This window comes from Anabrus simplex, chromosome 5 (genome assembly GCF_040414725.1).
Source record: "Anabrus simplex isolate iqAnaSimp1 chromosome 5, ASM4041472v1, whole genome shotgun sequence".
Taxonomy (NCBI): domain Eukaryota; kingdom Metazoa; phylum Arthropoda; class Insecta; order Orthoptera; family Tettigoniidae; genus Anabrus; species Anabrus simplex.
In genome coordinates this window covers 121,552,746-121,576,227 of record NC_090269.1, presented here as the reverse complement: position 1 = coordinate 121,576,227, position 23,482 = coordinate 121,552,746, and the positions used below count along the sequence as shown (strand labels likewise).

Here is a 23,482-nt window from a genome sequence, read left to right as displayed (position 1 = left end):
TGGTGGTTTCTTCCGAGGTTAAAATTACGTTTGAAAGATTGACTACAGGAGGATGGAAATTCTTGATTAAGTTTCTTTGCAAACTGGTTTCTTTGGGCTGAGTTTTTAATGCATTTCCATTCATTTTTAATGCAGTTAATTTCTTCTCTAATGTAAACTGTTTTTGTGAGAGTATGTCAAACAGTTTGTTATTAACCTCATTTAGAAATAAATTCCATTGAATGCCAGGAAGCAGATTGGCTGGTTTTCTCCATTATTGAAAATAACTTAAACAAACAGAGCTCTCTCAGCAAATTAGAAATACAAGATTTTATTTCTCTTCTGAAACTGGTCATCAACAATAATTTCTTTAAATTTGATGAAACCATCTATCTACAAAATGGACTGGCCATGGGATCACCCGCATCGGGAATTCTAGCGGACATTTATTTAGACTTTCTGGAATATACAAAAATAAATAACTATACTTTTCCAAACATGTGGGCCATATATGTTGACGACACATTTGTTATAATGGATGAAGAAATCAAGAATGCGACCTCTACCCAGCAAGAAAGAAACAACATTGACCCCCACATCAAATTTACGCTTGAGTCCGAAAATAATAAAGTAATTAATTTTCTGGATTTAACTATTCTCAGAAATCCATCTGCTTTTTCATATAGAATTTTCAGAAAACAGACACAAACTGCCAATACTATTTGTCAAGATTCCATACACCCCCAAACACACAAACGTGCAGTGTATAATAGCATGGTTCATCGTGCATTCATGATACTTTTGTCTAAAAAAGACCTCAATAGCGAACTCAACACTATAAGAGCATTCGCCAAATTCAACAGTTACAGCAGATCATTTATAGAACAGGTAATCAATAAATTTAGACACCGGCCTAAGACTACTCTCAAAAAAAGAAAAACCTATAACTACCGTTTCATCTACTTTTACATTCAACGACGGTATCCATCAAATCACCAATCTCTTTCGAAAACATAACATAAAAATTTTCTTCAGAACTAATAATAGGACTTCAGAAATTTTACATAATTCAACATCAGTCAACACTTCTAAAAAATTTTCCAAATCTGGAATCTATAGATTCAAGTGTATCGACTGCAGCACCTCCTACATGGAACAAACAGGACGCAACTTCACAACCAGATATTCAGAGCACGTCAACAGAGTAAGGTACAACAAGTTTTCTGCTATAGGCCAACACATTCATGACTCTAATCATAAGTTAACTTATATAGAACATGATTTTGAGATACTTCAAATAGCAAACAAAGGGCCGATTATGAACATTGTCGAAAATTGTTTCATCCATTGCAATCAATATTTCAACCCTAACTATAATTTAAATGATTTTTCTGAGAAATCTAATATTCTTTATGATCTCTTAATTAAATGGTTAAGAAATATTAGACCACCTAAAAACAATTCGATCTTTCAAACCATACGCAGTATACATCCACATCATTTACCCCCACTACCACATCCTTCTGCTCCACCTTAGCTCCGTGAAAGTTGCTCCGCCTCTACCCCTCCCCTCCCTTCCACCTCGCCCCTCAACCTTATGCTTGCATCCATCAGTCCAGCTCCGTCCGCCGATCACTCAGACTGATCAAGGTGAGTTCGTTTCTAGTATTCTCTCGGTTTTTCTAGACTTTTCTTTTTAATCTTTACTTACGATCTTTTGCCTAATTCGACTTTTAATTTCTTCTCCAGGTTCCAAAACCCATATTGAAGTGGGAATTAATTCTTTGGATTTAACCAAGTTCCATGATTAAGTTTATTTTTTGGAACCAAACTACAGAACACACAGTGTCAACTTCATATGATATTAAACTCTGCAGCATAATTTAACAGTTTACAAAAACTAAAGACATATGCAAGCTGGACAAACTGCCATGGGTATACAACAACGGAGTCCTCGTCATTTTAACGGATTTTAAACTGAAATGCAACATCATTATATACCATATTATATTTCATATTCTTCTGTGCAAGTGTTGTAGTGTATTTTAAAGTAGTTTTAAAATTATATTTCATATTCATCCATGCAGGTGTTATAGTGTATTTAAAGTTGTTTTAAGGTTTTATTGTGTTTGCCCGATTTGACTTGTTGGCTGATGATGGCACATAGATTGGTGCCAAAACTAGTACCTCATGTGAACGATATGTGATTCATTCACGTTAATAAATATCTTTGTATTGAATAGGAGGAACCCTCTTAATTTCAGTTATTGTAATCCCACTTCAACACGGATCATGAAATTTCTAAATATTAATAGATCAGATCACATATGGAGAGATACTGAATCAGATTGGTAAGGGGAGATTGATTTGGTCAAATTAAATCAGAAGAAGAGATAAAATACATCTTAAGACACCCAGGACTTCTTCATTTGGTTTTTTAGGAAAGCGTAAGAACAGTAAGAGTAACAAGATATGAATATGACAAGCAGATTAGAGCAGATGTAGGATTTAGTAGTTATATAGGTGAAAATGTTAGTGCATGATAGGGTGAAATGGAGGGCTACATTAAACCAGTCTATGGACTGATGACCACAGAGAAAAACAGCAGTTTTATGTATAACTACATGATAACATTAGGTAAAAGACATGTTATTACTAATCATAGGATTCTTTTGGGTTTAAACATGTGCAAAAGACAAACTGCCCAAAGAGTTTGCTCCACTTCCTTTCATGTGAACCAGGAGTGGTAAGTGTGATACTCTTTTGGCTGTGAGTTAGGAAACAAAAGTAACAAGTTCATCAGAGAGTGGTAGTTATTGTTTTAAGAGGACATACAACTGTGCAATCATTCTCTATTAGCACTAATCAAAAGGAAAATGGAAGGGTATTAGAAAGAAAGAAAAAGTTGGGCCACAAATGGTGTGAAAATGAAACACTTCCAAGGCTTCGCAAATATAATAAATATAATACCAAAAAAGGTTGGATAGGATAGATGAAGGTGAGCAGCATGACATAAGCAAGTGGAAGCAATGTCACACTGAGCTGGGGGACCCATGGTCGCTAAGCAATACTCCCAAGATGAAAGCCTCTGGGTCCCAGTTTATTCACCTTTTACAACAGGCAATGGTAGCTGCCTCTGTGGATCAGTGGTAGACTGTTGGCCTCTGGATCCCAAGATAGCGGGTTCAAACCCGGCATAGGTAGTTGGATTTTTGAAGCGTGGAAAAAAGTCCATTCGACACTCCATGTCGTATGATGTCGGCATGTAAAAGATCTCTGGTGACACAGTTGGTGTTTACCCAACAAAATTCATTAAAAATATCAGCCACAGCCACACAAGAGAGTTTCAGTTTACTCTGTCTGCCATCTAGTGGGCCTACGGTAAAACGGAACGTTGAAATTGACGAGCTGACAGCCAGATGGCGTCAACTGGAAATGTCTGCACACAGTAGCTGAGGCCATACGTTATTATTATTATAGGCAGGGGTTACTGCGGAATGTGTGTGGGCAGAAATAATGGTGTCAACTACTTCTCAAAATGTGAGGTTCATTTCCAAAGGGATCATTGTCCATGGGAAACTGGAAAATCATTTAGTACAGTATTGGGCATATTTTTTAAAATAATTAGATGGTTTTGGTGCCTTCCGTATAAAATTACAGCATGATGCAATCACACATTTTTCTTAAAACAAGTTATAGGACAAGATGTCTTTTGGAACAGCACCATAGATATGGGCCTTTTTGGAATGGTACAAAAATGACAAGAGTCATTTCGGAACTTTGGCACTGCATGTAATAAGTAACCAGTTTTTTAAAAGAATGAATACTCCTGTGAAGGAATATATTTTACGTTTTACTTTTATTTTCAAATTTATGTAAATCAAATTATATTCAAGAAAGTTTGATAGTCCTCTCACATGAAATAATCTAATATCAGCATTCTAAGACACAAGACAGATTTGGACATGTATCTGTTCTGGCCTCTCTTGAACTGACAACAGTATAAAAATTTCAAACTTAACATTTTGTTAAGAAGGAAGCCATTCATTAAGATAAGTTTCCAGAATTTAAGTTCCTAAGTCTTAAACAGAGATAAACATAAATTTTATTTCCAAATATCTGAGTGTGACTTGATAGAATCTGATGATGTTCTTTTAAGAACAAAACATGTCATTCTTAGTTTAATAGTGTGTATTTTTATCCCTTATTTAATAATGTGGGTTTTTTTTGCAGGTATGTTGTAATATAATATAAGTATTTATATTTAACTTGTTTTGTTAAACAGACTGAAGAGCTTTTGAGACACATTTTACACTTAAAATTTTAACAGTTTGATAGCCTATTCACAACACCAAAATTGCTTTACATTCTGTTACGGTGTATTGTGGATGTGCAGAGGTGAAAGAAGGTGCTGGGATGAACAGGTCTCAACTTACGAAATTAAAGTTAATTTAAAATTTTACAAGGTTATATTTTCTTTTCAAGACCAAGAAATAACAAGTATAACAGGAACTCATTTAGATATCCACAAGTTAAGAAAGTACAATTACAGTTTATTAATGTATATTGGGCTTCGAGTTCCAGAAACACAATCCCTGAGCAATGAGCCCAACTTTACTTATACACAAGGTTTAACAAAGGGGCAGAAAACCCCAATCATGCCCAGGAGCACTTGCTCCCTATTACTCAGTAAAGCCTGCTCGAGGCACACAGAAACCAAATTTCAGAAAGAGCAACCCGCTCTTAAAGTTCAAGCCTATCAAAGGCCACACCAAACTCCACCTTCAAGCTGTCCTCCAAGCACATGAAAACAGGGGTAAAAATACCCAACCTACTGAGGCCTACTCAATAAAGAAACAGGACAATTCCCAAAATACCGACTTGAGTGGAGGCGTAAAGGCACTCCTAATACACTTCTTTAAAACCTATTTGGCACTAGGCCACTTATGCAAGGGCTAATCCCATACTACGGAGGTGACACGATTGAAAAATGTTATGACATTACGAGTAGAAGGGAAACTGTTATAAAAATGTAGTCACCTCAAAACAAAATGAATGGGAGCTCAAGAGGGTTAGGCACTCTCTATCCCAATTTGTAGTTAAGAAAACAGAATTTATACCAAGGGTCTTTTACATTTTAAATATAGGTTACATGAGGAAAGTTTCGAACCCGCCCCGAGGGTTAAACTGCTGAGCTAGCATGCAAATAAGTTATAAAACGGCCATTACCTGATGGTTGAACTGCTGCCCAAAGAAAGAGGCGCTTCCCGCCCCCTGCTACATAATCACACAAAGAAAGATGTTACTGAAGTGGCATCGAGACCAGAAAAACAGCAGTTTATATACCCTCACGGAAAATTCGAGATGTTTCATGAATGAGAACCCACATCCCCCTCACTTTATTGGCTAGGGTCAAGCAACATATCCAAGTTGGAGAAGATACACCCGATTGGTCAAAAATTAATTAAAGAAATTCGGGATTGGCTAAATTCAAAACTGGCAGAACGAAAGGATTAGCATTGCCAACTCAAACAATGACTGAAAGAAATTTAACAAAGAGCAAACTTATACATACTAAATTTCTTCAAAAAAAAAGTTCCTTCACTTCGCACTAGGGTGCACAATTGTAGTTCTTAAGTAGTGCCATCTAGAAGAGAATGTTCACACTTCTTATTACAGAGAAAACAAAAATAAATCGAAAAAGACACAGTTCAGAACTCTTCAAAATTTATAGTAATGACATCTTCTGAGAAATCTTAGCATTAATGTGCAAGTTAAAGTTCAAGCTTCCTCCAGTAGAGGAGTTTCAACTGGCGCAATGTTTGAATTAGCGGCGCGGAGGTGTACCGCCCGGTACACATTCAACGACAAAATCTATTGTCAAAAGAGTTAGCCATGGGCTTACCATTGTCGGGTATAATAGCAAACATTTTTCTGAATAACTTTGAAAACATCTTCTTAACAGGCCAGAATTCAAAAGGAATCTTACACTGAAGCAGATATGTAGATGTAATATCCATATACGATGTCGATAATGAAATCACTAATGCACACCAGTTATTAAATACACTAAATTCTTTACACAAGTCCACAGTGTTCACAACGGAGCCAGAAACTAACAAGATAATAAACTACTGTATTTAGACATCATAATCAGCAGGAATAATGACAACCTGTCTTACAAAGTAAACAGAAATCCCACTCAGTTGTTGTACACTATTGACAACGAGTCAACCCACCCATACACACAAAATAGCAGAACTGAATACAATAATACACAGAACTATTTGCATACCATGGATTTCAATGAAAGGATACAAATCATTAAACAAATCATGAAAGAAAACAACCACCCGCCAGGCACAGTAGGTAAACTAGTAAGTAAACATAAGAAATATCCCCGGGAAACCACCATACAACAGGGAAAAATATGTGATTCACAATTACGTTAACAACACATACAAAGTAGCTAATATTTTCAAGAAACAAGGTTTAAAAATAGCCTTTAGAACTAACAACACACTGTAGAGACACATCAGCAAGTGCAACCTTAACAAAAAAAAGACTTTCTCAAAGTCAAGAGTCCATGAACTCAAGTGCCAAGAACCTAACGACAATGCCTCATATATAGAGCCAAAAAGAACAAAAAAAGCATAATTTCCACACAAGATACAAAGAACACAAAAATGTGATCAGATATAATCGGTATTCAGCCTTCGGGCTGCACATACATAACAGTCCACACAATATTACAGACATCAATATAGATCTAACAATGTTACACATCGAAAATGAAAGTAAGTCTTCAAATATAAAGGAAGCAATTGAAATTTATATTGCAAAAAAAAAAAAAAAAAAAAAAAGAGCTAACATAACCAACCTAAATGAACATACACACTCAAAAAGTTCCCCCCTCCTCGCTCTACTCAAATAACATCTGCACAACACTTACTCTTTAAATTACCATTTATCATAATAATATCTATTAGATGCTCTCAATTTCAGTTCCATACTTTATTTACCTAAAATCATTGACTTGCATTCATCCACATTACATAAAAGTACATTATAACATTAATAAGATTAATAACCTTCTTTCCCCTCTCCAGTGATAAGGAAGGTTCCACAGCTCTCCACTCACTCCACCCCTATTCCTCCTCCCCTCTCCATGGTATAGTATACTAGATTATAACATCCAATGGGAAGGATCCACAATGTTCTACAAGCTGCTCCAATGCTTCCCCTCCTCTCTCTGCCAGCAGTGTGCTATGTCCAAAACTTTTCATTTGCCTCTCCATGACCACAGTCCTGAAATAGTGCTTGGTGACGACAGACTTACCATCAGCAGTCTAGATAAGTACAAAAGTGTTTTCATTAAGTTAATACATGTAAATTCCTTATTTGTCAATATTTGTTAATATTATAACTTAACTCTTTCTCATTGAAAATACTGAACACATATACGCTTGTTTTAAGTGACTTGGTAGAATTCAAGAATGTTCTTGTAGAACGAAACATGTCATTCTTTGTATAATAGTGTGTATTTTTTTACAGGTATGTTTATAGTGTTATAATTTATATTAAAATTGTTGTGTGTTTGACAGAATGGAAAGTTTTTTGTCTCATTTGACTAAGTCAACACTAGAAGGTATGGCTTCCTTCTTAAAACATTACTCAATAAGATGAACCTCTGTTTCCACTCAAGGAATTCTTCTTTAAACTGTGAAATAGGTTGGTCAGAGGCATCACTAGCAGTTGGAGCTGATATTTCTTCATTAACATTTGAGATGTTTGTCATGATCTCTTATGTTGGTGTCTATCAAACATATTCGCGAGGTGAACTTGTGGGTGCAAACGACTATTATGTATTTTTGCTCCTCTCTCTCCTTGAAAATATTTGCCATGGTGTGGGCATTTTGTATCCCTCAAACTAATATTCACATATAAATGATTAATCACTCATCGACCTTGTTAGGGATTAAGCAGTGTAAACATAACCTTCATTTATGGTACGGTACATAATATATGAAAGTCGATCAAATATAAACAGGATTTTTGTTCCTGAACATCAACAGTTGGTAGGACTGGCCCCGTGCTTCTGCTATGCTTAGGTGGGACTGTTAGGAGTGGGGAGAGCGTGCTGTTAGATATTTCCCACCGTTTCATCAGTAACGCTCACGATGTCGGAGCAACAGGTGACCCCTCCACTCCGCAACGCATAATTGTAAAATTTCTTGCTTGTGAAGAAGTTAAAGTGGCGGACATTTGCCAGAGATTGACTCCACAGTTCGGTGATCACACATTGTCAAGGAAGCATGTGTTTGCCTGGCATAAAAAGTTCAAGGAAGGACGAGAACCTGTGAAAAAATCAGTGACACGATCGCTGTCCTTGGACCAGCATTACAGATGAAAACATTTGTGTGGTTAAAGACATTATTGATGATGACTGACAGGCATGAGCGATGCACAATCAATGCTGCTTACTACTGCAAGCTGTTGAACAAGGCGAGGATTGCAAATAGCCGCAAAAGACGAGACCAACCGATTCGACAATGCACAGCCCCATACTGCAGCTCTAACTGCCTCCAAGCTTCAGGAAATGCACTTGACTATGCTTAATCATCCTCCTTACAGCCCAGACTTATCGCCCTGTGATTTCCATTTGTTTGGACCACTTAAAGAAGCTCTAGGAGGGCAACGATTTGAAGATGACAAGGGTGTGGAAGACTTCGTGTGCAACTGGTTGGTAACACAACCCTGTTCTTTTTACGATGAGGGCATCAAAAAGCTGCCCATACACTGGGATAAATGCATTTCCAAAGCAGGAAACTATGTGGAAAAATAAATTGAAATTGCTTTGTGTTTTTCAATAAATGAATTTAAATAAAAAATGAAATCCTGTTTATATTTGATCCCCCCCCCCGCATACAAGTTTGTAGTATATTTTAATAATTATCGCAATCATATATTGACACTTACAGGGATTTTTTTTAAATTTGGAGTTCAATCTTCCTAGACAGAAAATCTAAACAAGAACATTACTGAATAGGTACCAGGTTAGGAGAATCCATGAAACTTTGTATACTATTCAGATGTTGGCATTTCCATTATGGGATTATATTCAAGACTAAAAGACTGCTGTTTTATAAAGATGCAGAATACAAGAGGTATACCAGTTGTGTATTCATTGAGTCACAGCCTTCTCACTACAGCTGATCCCAGGTATTTCTGGAGTCACAGAAGCCACACTCAGGCTTATTTTGGATTTTGACCAGAGGTTTAAGGCCAGATTCCCTTCCTGATATCGTATGATATTTTTCAGATAAAAATTTGAATCTTAGATTCAACAGGATTCACACTGTGGCTATCCGGGTGGAAAGTCAGCAGCTAAGCCACTGTATAAATCACCCTATCACAATTCTGTATTTCATGTACTGTACTCCATATACAGGGGCAGCATTGGGGGAATATTAGAGGAAGCTTGTGCTTCCTCCAAAATAATCCAGCCTCCCCTTCAGATTTCACTCCATTAACACTATTAAAATATCTGTACATTAAATTTCTCAATTTATTCCGCACAACATTAATTAAAAGATATTTTTAAACTTATTTTTAACATGCAGCCCTTGAAAATTTATTTACAAAATTCCATGACCAACACTTGATTGAACAACCTGGCAGTGATAGCACAGGAGAGAGTGATTGCCAAGACACTAGGCATCAAGGACATCAATGACATGACTCTCTCACTGAAATTTGCCTTGTTGCCCTTCACTAGAATTTTAAAAAAAAAATCACTATTTCAAATTATCTGTAATATTTCTCACAGGCGAGAATTCAGGAAACATCCTAGCTGGAAATCTAGAAGTATTATATTTTTACATTTCAGATTCATCTTTTGCCACCGGGCGAGTTGGCCGTGCGCGTAGAGGCGCGCGGCTGTGAGCTTGCATCCGGGAGATAGTAGGTTCGAATCCGACTATCGGCAGCCCTGAAGATGGTTTTCCATGGTTTCCCATTTTCACACCAGGCAAATGCTGGGGCTGTACCTTAATTAAGGCCACGGCCGCTTCCTTCCAACTCCTAGGCCTTTCCCATCCCATTGTCGCCATAAGACCTATCTGTGTCGGTGCAACGTAAAGCCCCTAGCATCTCTTGCCTGATAATGTACTTTTACAAAGAAATATACATATATGGTACAAAAATTTAAAATTTCACTTTTGTCTAAAATATCATGCAAGTTCTGTTGAGTATTTCAAACAAGAGTGGACCAATATAATCAGTGCTCTATATCTTCCAATTCCTGATACACATATAGTTATTTTAAATGCCCGTGTAAGAAAGCTAATAGGAGCAAAATATATATAGAAATAGCAAATGTACCCGTGCTTCGCTATGGTATTCTACATTGTATACAGATATCGAAGTAAATTACTGTACATGTAGAGAATAAGAATTTTTTAATTGCATGTCTCTTGGCATAAATCCGAGTAAAAGCAGACGTTGTTTCCAATGTAAAGTGCGAGTTGCGGAGTTGTGATGATAACGACAGGTCCACTTGTCTACTGCAATTCACTATGCATAACGTCAGTCACATTTGGATGAGTAAATTTGTTTATAATTGGGGGCACCCTTGTAAGGGGACACCTATACCTAAAGATAAAGAGAATCAGGTAAAAGAGTTTTGAGAAAAATGCATGCTCCCTTACATTCTGCTAGTCAAATCGAGAAGGGAATTATTCATTACAATGGTACACAGGCATTGAAGGAGAACCCCATTCTTACTGCCAGTTAAAGTCGGTGTGGGAGTACTGATTACAACAGCAGACGCCCTCCTGCTGACAGTCACTATTGATTTGTAAAGTATTAATTACAATGTAAGATACGCCCCCTTCTAGATTGCTATAAATTGACTTAAATGAATAAATGTACGGAAGTATATGCATGTTCACCTTCATTTACAGAATAACTGCTGCTAAACGGTGCATCATATCGAAAAACGGATTGTACGAAAAGACGCCTCTGGCCTCATTTAGCTATCTAAATGGCTGGACCTATAATATTTCCTCGTATCTCATCTATTTAAAGGTAAAATTGTTTTAGAAACGTTGAATAGGGTGAAATTTGTGTAAGGTTTTCACCCAGTGAATTACTTTTCAGATACTTATGCGACAGGTTCAAACATAGAATTAGGCTCACATATGGCTACTGGGTGGGCCAATATTCGTGTAGAATTTGATGATCCCATCTTTCCTATAAGTGAATCAAACCATCTATTATACATGTACAAAGTGCAAAATGTACGTAAATCCAGAAATAGAGTCAAATTTAATGTATAAGGGATAGAGATACGACAAAAAGTCATAGGACCAAAGTTGTAGATCACTCCAAATTGAACGGAGATTGTGCCATCCGTTTTATGATACGACTTACTGTTTAGCCACCAAATACCTCGAAACGAAGGTCTACACCGTCATTAAAATTGCCTCCATACTTCGATATTTTTTGGTGGTAAAAAATAAAAAAATTTAACGTCTCGTAAATTTTCCATCTGTTACAGGAAAAAAGCTATAATTTTACCAAATTTGTACTTTCTAACTTATCTGCCATCTTGATATGGGGGAGGGGGGTTAAAAATGAGGACTTTCAGGAAACTTTTAAGCCCATGAAACCTATAGGTTATCGTTTTGGATAAATAACACTGACTGTGTTCTTATGCAGATTTGAAACTCCCAGCATGTCCACCTCAGTGAATTTTGAGAATTTTAGATTTTTCCAGGGATTCTGAAATCATCAGCTTGTCTGGTACCAAGTTTTAAGATTCTAGGATGCCTAGAATGGTCTCATTAACTCACGTCTGTTTTCAGTTTATGCCTTAATTTATATATAGTACAGTATATATATATAGATAGCACCAAACTGACAACAATTTATTAATATGGGTTATTTTCACTCGCTTCCATAGTGGTTCCAGGGGCATATTACTCCCACAGTATGCTTTCCAGGTAGTAAGTCATACTTGAAAGTCATACTGGAACGTACACACGTCCATTATCTCGGTCATTTTTGACAATTTATTTTTTCACCCTTTCTCACCCCCTATGCCAAAGGGGGCTGAAGTTGGACTTTAAAAATCTTGAATGTTACTATTCATCTCAGAGACCTGGAAAACTATGGATTCGGTAGTATATTCGATTATTATTATATCTCACTCCCCCTCTCCCTCCCTAAAGGGGGCTACAATTTGAGTTTTTAAAATCGTGAGTGTTACTATTCATCTCAACAACCCCAAAAACTATGGATTCGGCACTATTTTCGATTATTTTTATATCTCAATCCCCCCTCGCCCCCCACCACAAAGGGGGATGGACTTATAAAATATCCGGCGTCTCACTATTCATCTCAGCGACCCCAACAACTATGGATTCAACACTATTTTTGATTATTTTTATATACCACTCTCCCATTGCCCCCACCACGAAGGGGGCTGAACTTTAAAAAAATCCGGAGTGTCACTATTAATCTCAGCGACCCCGAAAAGAATGGATTCGACACTACTTTCGATGATTTGTATACCTCAGCCCCCTCGCCCCTACGGGTTCCTGGGGTGTCCTACCCCCATTTGGTTTGTCTCCTGATACTAAAAATTCAAAGTGTACATTTCACCTCAGCAACCCCGAAAGCTATGTATTCGACACTATTTTCGATTAATTTTATATATCACTCACCCCCACCCCAAAGTAGACTTATAAAATATCCGGAGTCTCACTATTCATCTCAGCAACCCTGACAACTATAGATTCGACACTATTTTCGATTATTTTTATATATCACTCTCCCATCGCCCCCCACCATGAAGGGGGCTGAACATGGACTTTAAAAAATTTTGGAGTGTCACTATTCATCTCAGCAACCACGAAAAGTATGGATTCAACACTACTTTTGATGATTTTTATATCTCAGCCCCCTCGCCCCCCCTGCCCTTAAGGTTTTCTGGGGTGTATTACCCCCACGTGGTTTGTCACCTGATACTAATACTGATACTAAAAATTCGGAGTGTCACTATTCATCTCAGCGACCCCGAAAACTATGGATTTAACACTATTTTCTATTATTTTTATATATTACTACCCCATCGACCCCCACCCCTAAGGGGGCTGAACTTGGACATTAAAAAATTCCGGAGTATCACTATTCATTTCAGCGAGCCCAAAAAGTATAGATTCGACACTACTTTCGATGATTTTCATATCTCACCCCTCCCCCCGCCCTAAGGGTTCCTGGGCGGTCTTACCCCCACGTGATTTGTTTCCTGATACTAAAAATCTGGAGTGTACAATTCACCTCGGCGACCCCAAAAACTATGTATTCTAGACTATTTTAATTTAATTTAATATATCACTCCTCCTCGCCCCCCACCCCAAAGGGGAGCTTAACTTGGACTTAAAAATATCCGGAATGTCACTGTCCATCTCGTTGTAATCTATCAGTTTCATGTCCGTATTGATACTTGGTATTTACAATCACAAAGAATGGGTACCGTCCACCTAATCAATACTTTATTATATCTTGTTACTAAGCAGTATCGGTTTCGACCTTCACAGAGGTCATCCTCAGCTGGTCATAAGATCTAAAGTTAACTTAAAATATAATTTTAAAACATTACTAAATCTAATGAAGAATGTCACATGATGTGAGTGATAATATTAAAATATACAATATATAAAATATACAATGATATGATGTCTCTTCTGGTTTAAAAACAAGCGTCAATATTCTATGACATGTATATGTTACATAAAATTCTAGTGTACCGGTACTGTTCGTGAGTAGTAGATAATTTGGTGAAATACAATTTTAACACGTAAAATGTTTATGGCATTCTTGAGGTACACTTTGAAGTTCAGTTCATATTGGTGAATCGTTGTATACATTCATTGGTATGTTTATACTAAACATTCTGGAGCATACTATGATATGGATGTAGTAAAATTTATCAAATAATACATTAAAATAGGATAAAATGTTCACAATATTATTGCAGTACGCTTTGGAATTATATTAATTTTGTACGTTCACAGGCATGTTTGTACCAAGCATTCTAGAATATTCAACTATGTATATTGTTTTTCTTTTAAGTTTATATGATTAAGAATGTTGGATGATGAATATCAGAATATTATGGTGTGTCATTAGTTTTCTTGGTACTAATCTCGTTAAAAGATATTGAGTAGGTGCAGATGCTCCCTCTTTGTAGTTTTGTTGTTGGACATTCAGTAATATAATCCTGTTGACTGGTCGAATGTGTACAGTTAGGGAGCACGTCGTGCTATTTTCATTTAATTTAATATATCACTCCCCCTCGCCCCCCACCCCAAAGGGAAGCTTAACTTGGACTTTAAAAAATCATATTGGTGAATCGTTGTATACATTCATTGGTATGTTTATACTAAACATTCTGGAATATTCTGATCTTTATTGGACATAGGTATGCTGAAGGCTCGGTGAACTAGGCTGTTGTATGTGGCTCGTTTGTGGGACTGAGGGTGCCCTGAATCTTGGCGAATGGTGGAGGCTGTTTGAGTGGGTTTTCTGAAAATTTTATAACTGAAAGAATCTGAGTTTCTAGTGATGGTTAAATCTAGAAAGTTGATTTTTTGATTTGATTTGGATTCTAGTGTGAATTTGATATGAGGATCAATATTGTTGAGTCTTAAGAGGGTGGTGGGTGCATTAATTGATTTCTCATTCATGATTACAAAGACATCGTCGACATATCTGGCCCAAAAGAGAATGTTTTCGAATTCGTTGTCAATTTTGGTGTATTTGAGGAAGTCCAGGTATATTTCTGCTAAGATACCTGAGGCCGGTGACCCCACTGCCAAACCATTTTGTTGATATATGACATTGTCAAAAGTGAAGAAGTTATTGTCGATGATAAGTTTTAATATAGTGATAAAGTCTTGTATCTCTAGTTTGCTTAAGTGGCTGTTTTTGTTTAAATTGTTTATAATTATCGGAATTAATTTTGATACTTGTATGCTTGGGTACATGTTTACAATATCGAAAGAGTGGATGGAGTGATCCGGTTGCAAATTGAACTTGTTTAGTTTTTCTACTAGCTCAGATGTGTTTTTAATAGACTTTTTGGATAAGAATTGATAATTTTTTCTTAAGAAACATTGGATGAATTGTGATATTTTGTATAAGGGGCTCGGTCTATAGTTGATAATTGGCCGGATGGGAATTCCGGTTTTGTGAATTTTGGGAAGAGCTTTAGCAGTGGGGAGTCCTGGGTTCATATGTATGAGTTTGGATTTTTCCTGTTCAGTAAATAAAAATGAAGTGTTTTTAAGAGTTTGTTTAAGTAGTTTTTGAATTTTTTGGGTGGGGTCTTTTTTGATTATGGAAAATGAGCTGTCTGTGAAAAAGTTTTTTGTTTTTTCAATATATACTTTTTTATCCATGATAACTGTTGCATTGCCTTTGTCAGCTTTGGTTACGATGAGTTCGTTGTCTTTAATTTTCTTCTTGAGGGCGTATATGCGCTTTTGTTCAGCAATTTTTTCTCTATTATTGAGGTTATTTGCTAGTACTAGTACCGTGTAATTTATAATTTTGTGAATATATTTTAGTATTGAAAAGGTGGAAACGTTTACGTTGTTATTATTATTACTTATATATTATTCACAGTTCAATACGGACCAAAAACATGAAATTCATAACCATTAATGAAGTTGGGCAATCAGGACAAGAATTTTGCACCGCACATTGTGTGTAAAACGTGTGTAGAAAACCTGCAGCAATGGTACAATGGATTGTTGCCATCAATGCCATTTGGAATCCCAATGGTTTGGCGGGAACAAAGAAATCATTTTGACTAATGTTATTTATGTACACTGACTGACAGAGCAAATGCAACACCAAGAAGAAGTGGTTCAAAAGGGATGAAAGTTCGGGAAAAAACAGAGACGGCACGGACGAATAATTGATGTTTATTTTAAACCGATATGCAGGTTACACAATGCGCACGGCATCGACTCAGTAGGATGTAGGACCACCGCGAGCGGCAATGCACGCAGAAACACGTCGAGGTACAGAGTCAATAAGAGTGCGGATGGTGTCCTGAGGGATGGTTCTCCATTCTCTGTCAACCATTTGCTACAGTTGGTCGTCCGTACGAGGCTGGGGCAGAGTTTGCAAACGGCGTCCAATGAGATCCCACACGTGTTCGATTGGTGAGAGATCCGGAGAGTACGCTGGCCACGGAAGCATCTGTACACCTCGTAGAGCCTGTTGGGAGATGCGAGCAGTGTGTGGGCGGGCATTATCCTGCTGAAACAGAGCATTGGGCAGCCCCTGAAGGTACGGGAGTGCCACCGGCCGCAGCACATGCTGCACGTAGCGGTGGGCATTTAACGTGCCTTGAATACGCACTAGAGGTGACGTGGAATCATACGCAATAGCGCCCCAAACCATGATGCCGCGTTGTCTAGCGGTAGGGCGCTCCACAGTTACTGCCGGATTTGACCTTTCTCCACGCCGACGCCACACTCGTCTGCGGTGACTATCACTGACAGAACAGAAGCGTGACTCATCGGAGAACACGACGTTCCGCCATTCCCTCATCCAAGTCGCTCTAGCCCGGCACCATGCCAGGCGTGCACGTCTATGCTGTGGAGTCAATGGTAGTCTTCTGAGCGGACGCCGGGAGTGCAGGCCTCCTTCAACCAATCGACGGGAAATTGTTCTGGTCGATATTGGAACAGCCAGGGTGTCTTGCACATGCTGAAGAATGGCGGTTGACGTGGCGTGAGGGGCTGCCACCGCTTGGCGGCGGATGCGCCGATCCTCACATGCTGACGTCACTTGGGCTGCGCCTGGACCCCTCGCACGTGCCACATGTGCCTGCGCCAACCATCTTCGCCACAGGCGCTGCACCGTGGACACATCCCTATGGGTATCGGCTGGGATTTGACGAAGCGACCAACCTGCCCTTCTCAGCCCGATCACCATACCCCTTGTAAAGTCGTCTGTCTGCTGGAAATGCCTCCATTGACGGCGGCCTGGCATTCTTAGCTATACACGTGTCCTGTGGCACACGATAACACGTTCTACAATGACTGTCGGCTGAGAAATCACGGTACGAAGTGGGCCATTCGCCAACGCCGTGTCCCATTTATCATTCGCTACGTGCGCAGCACAGCGGCGCATTTCACATCATGAGCATACCTCAGTGACGTCAGTCTACCCTGCAATTGGCATAAAGTTCTGACCACTCCTTCTTGGTGTTGCATTTGCTCTGTCAGTCAGTGTATATGTAAAGTGTCTGGGTTAAATAAAAATAAAATAAAAAAGAAGCACATTGTGTATCCCTGCCTTACATCTGCCATAACCCCCATACCACATGGACCTGATATTCCTGTCCCAAAACCACTAATACAGTTACCAGAGAGTGTGTCTTCATCGCCTTCAAGTGCTGAGGATGGTGATGATGATACCTTTGTACCGGATATTGAGGATAAAACTCCACGTCTTTATAATCAGTGTGACATAAATGATTTGGTGTGTGACCTAGGCCTCACTAAAGAAAAGAAGGAACTTTTAGGATCAAGATTAAAAGAGAAAAATGTTTTTACTTCCTGGGACAAATTCATATTGTTACAGAAATCAGGAGAAAGAATTCCACCAGTTTTTTGTTCACAAACTTGTGTTTTGCTGATATATCCCTGGCTTGATTCGTCGTCTTGGAACTATTTACCAAGCAAAGGACCAGCGTCTATTTATTGATACCAGTAAAAGAAGTCTCAAAGGTGTTCTTCTGCACAATGGAAATAAACTTGCTTCAGTGCCAGTCACCCATTCAACATCTCTTCAAGAAAACAAAATCGGTACGCGTCACTGCAGAAAGAACAACAAAGGGAAGATGAGGAACAGGGATCTGTTGCTGTGAAGTGTGGAAGTAGGAGGAAGGGAAAAGGTAGGAAAGGGAAATGTAGAGTAGAGGATAGGAAGAGACAAGTGGAACAGGGCCATGGGAGGGAGAAAAGGGAGGAGGAAGTAGATTCTACAGCTGTCAGGAAAGATGGTGCTGACCAGGAGGGGAGGGGATCAAATGAGGTGGATAAGGCTGAGGCTCTGGTCACATGGGATGCCACTGTTAGACATGTGGGGAAAATGTGTGGAGTAAAGGGAACTAAGGTAGAGTGTTATCCAGGAATTAGATTAAGGCAGATGTTGAGGAAAATAGAAGAGAAGCAGGAGAGGAAAGAGAAGGTGGTAGTGTTTCACGTTGGTACCAACAACGTAAGACAAGCTGGTATAAGTACCAACGTAGTTGGAGATGTGTGGGATCTGGTAAATGCAGCACGGATAAAGTTTAAGGAAGCGGAGATTGTTATCAGAAGAATATTGTGTAGGAGGGATACTGACTGGAGGGTGATTGGGGAATTAAATGGGACTATGGAGTGGGTATGTGGGAAACGGGGAGTGAAATTTCTAGATCCTAATGGGTGGGTAGGAGATAGGGATCTGCACTCAGATGGCCTTCACTTAAACCGCAGTGGTACGTATAAGTTAGGAAATTTGTTTGAAAGGGTAATAGGGAGGTACATTCAGGGAAACAGGGTGGTATAGAGAGTGGTGATGAGGGTACAGAGGTCTGGAAGTCAAGTAGGGATGACATAAAAATGTTAGTGTTGAACTGTAAGAGCATTGTAAAGAAAGGAATAGAATTAAGTAATTTAATAGATAAATACTTACCAGGTATTGTAATAGGAGTTGAATCATGGCTGAGAAATGATATAATGGATGCAGAAATTTTCTCACAGAACTGGAGTTTGTATCATAGAGATAAGATAGGAATGATGGCAGGGGGAGTATTCATTCTGATGAAAGAAGAATTTGTAAGCTATGAAAAAGGTAAAGATGACAAACATGAAATTCATGGTGTAAGCCTCATTTCTAAAGATAATAGGCAACTTGATGTCTTTGGAGTGTACAGACCGGGAAAAGGTAGCACTGACGCTGATTCTGAATTATTTGATAAGATAATCAGCTATGTGGGAAACGACACGGAAAGGAATGTGATTGTAGCGGGAGATCTGAATTTAGCAAATGTCAATTGCAAAACAATGAATTAGATTGTACAAGATCCACTTTTTCAATACATGATGTGTTGTTGATTTATAGACAGTTTTAATTATGAGGGTCAATTTTATGTATTTAAACTTTCCTATATACCTTTGTATAATTACCCTACTTGGCTGATGATGACGTCCATCAATACTGAAACTGGTACCATAAATAAAAGAGGTTGTAATTTTCATCAACAACACCTCTTGTATTGAAAATGTGGATCTTGTACAGTCTAACTCATTGTTTTGTAATCAATGTCAATTGGGTAGGTAATGCAAATGACAGGAAGCATGACCAAGAAATGGCAAATAAGTTAAAATGGGAAGGGCACCTGATTCAGAAAGTGATGGAACCAACATGAGGGAAGAATACCCTAGATGTAGTACTGTTAAAACCTGATGAGCTCTACAGAGAAACCAAAGTAATAGATGGTATTAGTAACCATGAAGCTGTTTTTGTCAGAGTTAAAAATATTGTGATAGAAAGGAAGGTTGTAAAAGTAGGACTATTAGGCAGTACCATATGGCTAATAAAGCAGGCATGAGAGAGTTTTTTAAAAATTAACTTTGATCGGTGAAAAACAATAAATAAAAATGTAAACAGACTCTGGGATAGGTTTAAAGCAATTGTTGAGGAATGTGAAAACAGGTTTCTACCTTCAAAGGTGGTAAGGAATGGTAAAGACCCACTATATTATAACAGAGAAGTAAAGAGACTAAGAAGGAGGTGCAGGTTGGAAAGAAATAGAGTTAGAAATGGCTGTGGAAGTAAGAAGAAATTGAAGGAACTTACTAGGAAATTGAATCTAACAAAGAAGTCAGCTAAGAATAACATGATGGCAAGCATAATTGGCAGTCATACAAATTTTAGTGAAAAATGGAAGGGTGCGTATAGATAATTTAAGGCAGAAAAAGGTTCCAAGAAGGATATTCCAGGAATCATTAACGAACAAGGGGAATGTGTATGTTAAGGATCTTCAAAAGGCAGAAGTATTCAGTAAGCAGTATGTAAAGATTGTTGGTTACAAGGATAATATCCAGATAGAGGAGGTGACTAATGCTAATGAATAATTTAAATTTAAATATGACAAAAGTGACATTTACAATAAGATACAAAAGTTGAAAACTAAAAAAGCAACTAGAATTGATAAGATTTCTGGGGATATACTAAAGACAATGGGTTGGGATATAGTACCATATCTGAAGTACTTATTTGATTATTGTTTGCATGAAGGAGCTATACCAAATGAATGGAGAGTTGCCATAGAAGCCCCTGTGTATAAAGGAAAGGATGTTAGACATAAAGCTGAAAATTACAGGCCAGTAAGTTTGATGTGCATTGCACGTAAGGTTTGGGAAGGCATTATTTCGGATTATATTAGACATGTTTGTGAAATTAATAACTGGTTCGATAGAAGGCAGTTCGGGCTTAGGAAACGTTATTCCACAGAAGTTCAACTTGCAGGTTTCCAGGTGTTTTTGATGGCCCCCAAATTTGGAAGCTTGTGAAGGATCCAACATTCAGTACGACGATGAACAAAACACAGCTTCAGACATGGGAATCATTCAAGGATGTTTGTAGAAAATTCCTGAGTAATGTTAAAGATGTCAACTACCAACAGATTGTGGAAAGCATGCTGTACAACTTCCAGAAATTGAATTGCCGCATGAGCTTAAAGTGATATTTCCTGCACAGTCATCTGGATAATTTTCATGCAAATTTAGGAGCATTCAGCGAGGAACATGGCGAGTGGTTCCATCAGGATCTTAAAGAAATGGAACGAAGGTATCAGGGACAATGGGACATCTCCATGATGTCAGATTACTGTTGGTGTCTAGTGCAAGATAACACTACTGAGGAACAAAAAAACACAAATCAACACAGCGTTCATTCACATCAAAGTGCAGCAAACAATAGTGTTCTTATAGAGAGATTCATACATTCTAGCAATGAACATGTTACTTTTTTTGTATATTCGTTGCAATTTGATCATGTCCCATTAAAATTGTATACCCTCCCTATTATGGTGTTTTCTATCAAAATTACAATACATCAAATTTGGATTACAAATAGCAAAAAAACTGTACATGATAGGCAAAAACAGTTTACATGTTTGAAATCAGCACACCTAAATTAGGGTAAATCACCTCTTCAACCTTTTGCCAGAAACGTGGTGTTGGGTTTTTTTTTTTTTCAGGCCGGTGTTATTTTTGAGTGACAAAATCAGAAATTGTACTGTATGGGTATACATCAATCATCACTCTCACTCTTACATAACATGCCATGACGTAATGCAATGTCTATGCTGGGACAACAAGCAGTACATTTTCTTTCGTCTGGAGCAGAGTGAAAGAGTGTATGAGACTCCAATTCAATCTGAGGAAAAGCTCGTCGCTTGGGTGCTTGCAGCTGTGTACTCTCTACAGTACATGCCTGGGGGTCTTTGAACATGTACGATAGGCAATAGTATATCGTTGCAGAACGGAATTGAAATAGAAGAACACATTTTTGTGAAAGATTACAATTAAATTGACATGTAATAGTTATATTCTTAACCACCTCAAAGTGTACTTCACTACTGATTTCTGACATATAGTTATATAATTAAAAAATATCTATTTTGTCTCTTCTGTTCCCTAGAAGTTTGAGTATTGAATTTTCATAAACCTTGTAAACATATAGTAAACTAAAAAGGAACACCACACATAAAAGACAGACCCATGTCTTTCTTTCTTGTATGTACTCTATCTACATGTGCCTTACTTGCCTCCATCTGTTTCCTGAGCTGTGTATACTAACCCCAGTAGTCGAAGTTGAGACAATCATACAGCAGTTTTAGTTTTAAATATTAATTCTTATTCTCTCACATCATATGAAGCAAACTTTAGTTGCTTCACTGCCAGGTGATTCACAATTGACTCTATGTAAATGATCAATAAGATAAGAGGCTAGCTTCCAATAACAACATACCACCAAAAGCCTTATCATATCTCATACATTATTTCACCCCTGTGTCACAATGAGTCTGCATACAAGACTGGCTAGCTTGTTATCGTAGGATATAGACATCATATGTCACCCTTGTCAAAAAAATATTTGATTTGCTCACGGAACTTCACGTCTCTATATCAGGGTCTAAATACCGGACTCTGACATTTGAACTGGCATGTAATTCTATTTCATGGAAGACTGTTAAATCTTATTAGATTACTAACATCAACTGAATTTCTCTCTCTCTCTCTCTCTCTTTTTTTTTTTTTTTTTTTTTTTACTGAATTCCACGCAGTGCAATACTGAACTTTCAGAGACCTGATAACTTCATTATATGGAATAAATATAAATACTATTAAGCTACAAAAAAACTTAACTCTTGTATGTGTACATAATTATTTTAATTCCATAGTCCACTGCTGGAAGTTGCCCTGGCTCAAGCTTCCCCTCCTTTATTTTCAGCCTTTGCTCAGTCTCCCTTCCAGACCCTTTAGCTACCACTGTCATTATAATATATTATGTATTTTATATAATGCTCTGTGTTTAACTGCTCTTCAGCTTCTACAGGTAACAAGATATACTTGAACTCATAACACAAAATGTAGGGTTGTAATTCCTAAGATATTCATGTCCCAGTCAAACACTACTTATGAAATTGTTTCAGTTATAATTTCATCTAGAAATGACAATAAATAGTCTACCAAAATTGTGTTATTGAATATCTGTACCTTCTTTTTATCTTTTCCACAGGAAATGTCCCAGCAAGAAATTATGTCCGCACTACTATCGGGATGTCCTGGCATATGTCTGTGGGGGCTCAGCTATACTGGGAATCATAGTACTGGCAACCATGTCTGCAGTTCCAATACGAAATAGGCTGCTAGAGGGTCAGAGAACAGCCAATGGAGAAGTGAAACATTTTGAAGCAGACTCGCCTGAAACAGAACCATCAATATACCATTAAATGTTGCAAAAGTAACTTTAATAAAATGTATTTGTTAGCTCCTCTTCCTCTTTCCATAAAGTCTGTTTAAAAATATATTATTTAGCAGTCATTCATTACCTTTACATCTTGCACAAACTTCGTTCCTTACCAAAAAATTATAAATCATTTTGCAGTAAAACAAAGAAGGACATAGTCTGTACAAACACATTGTAGAAGAAATTATGTAAAAATATTGACTCATATCTATTGCGACAAAATCTTCCAGAAACTCTAATAATAGGATTCTTAGTCCTTAAAAATAAAAACTGTTCTGGATTATCAAGTAGATGTATTTACTGAATTAAGGTGACCAGCTAATCTCCCCAAATGTGTTCTACAAACAGAAATATTCTTTAATGTTTTATATATTTCTATTTCTTCTAAAATATA

General features: G+C 37.7%; 1 protein-coding gene across 3 annotated transcripts in view; it reads left to right on the top strand.

The window, feature by feature from the left end:
* Window positions 1–23,146, top strand: part of LOC136874681 (major facilitator superfamily domain-containing protein 12) — a 257,334-nt gene extending 234,188 nt beyond the window's left edge. For all 3 annotated transcript variants that reach the window (XM_067148320.2, XM_067148322.2, XM_067148321.2), the window contains exon 9: window positions 22,858–23,146. In XM_067148320.2, the coding sequence (XP_067004421.2) occupies window positions 22,858–23,071 (214 nt within the window). In that variant the 3' untranslated portion in view covers window positions 23,072–23,146. The remainder of the gene's footprint in view (window positions 1–22,857) is intronic.
* The last annotated feature ends 336 nt before the right edge of the window (window positions 23,147–23,482 follow it).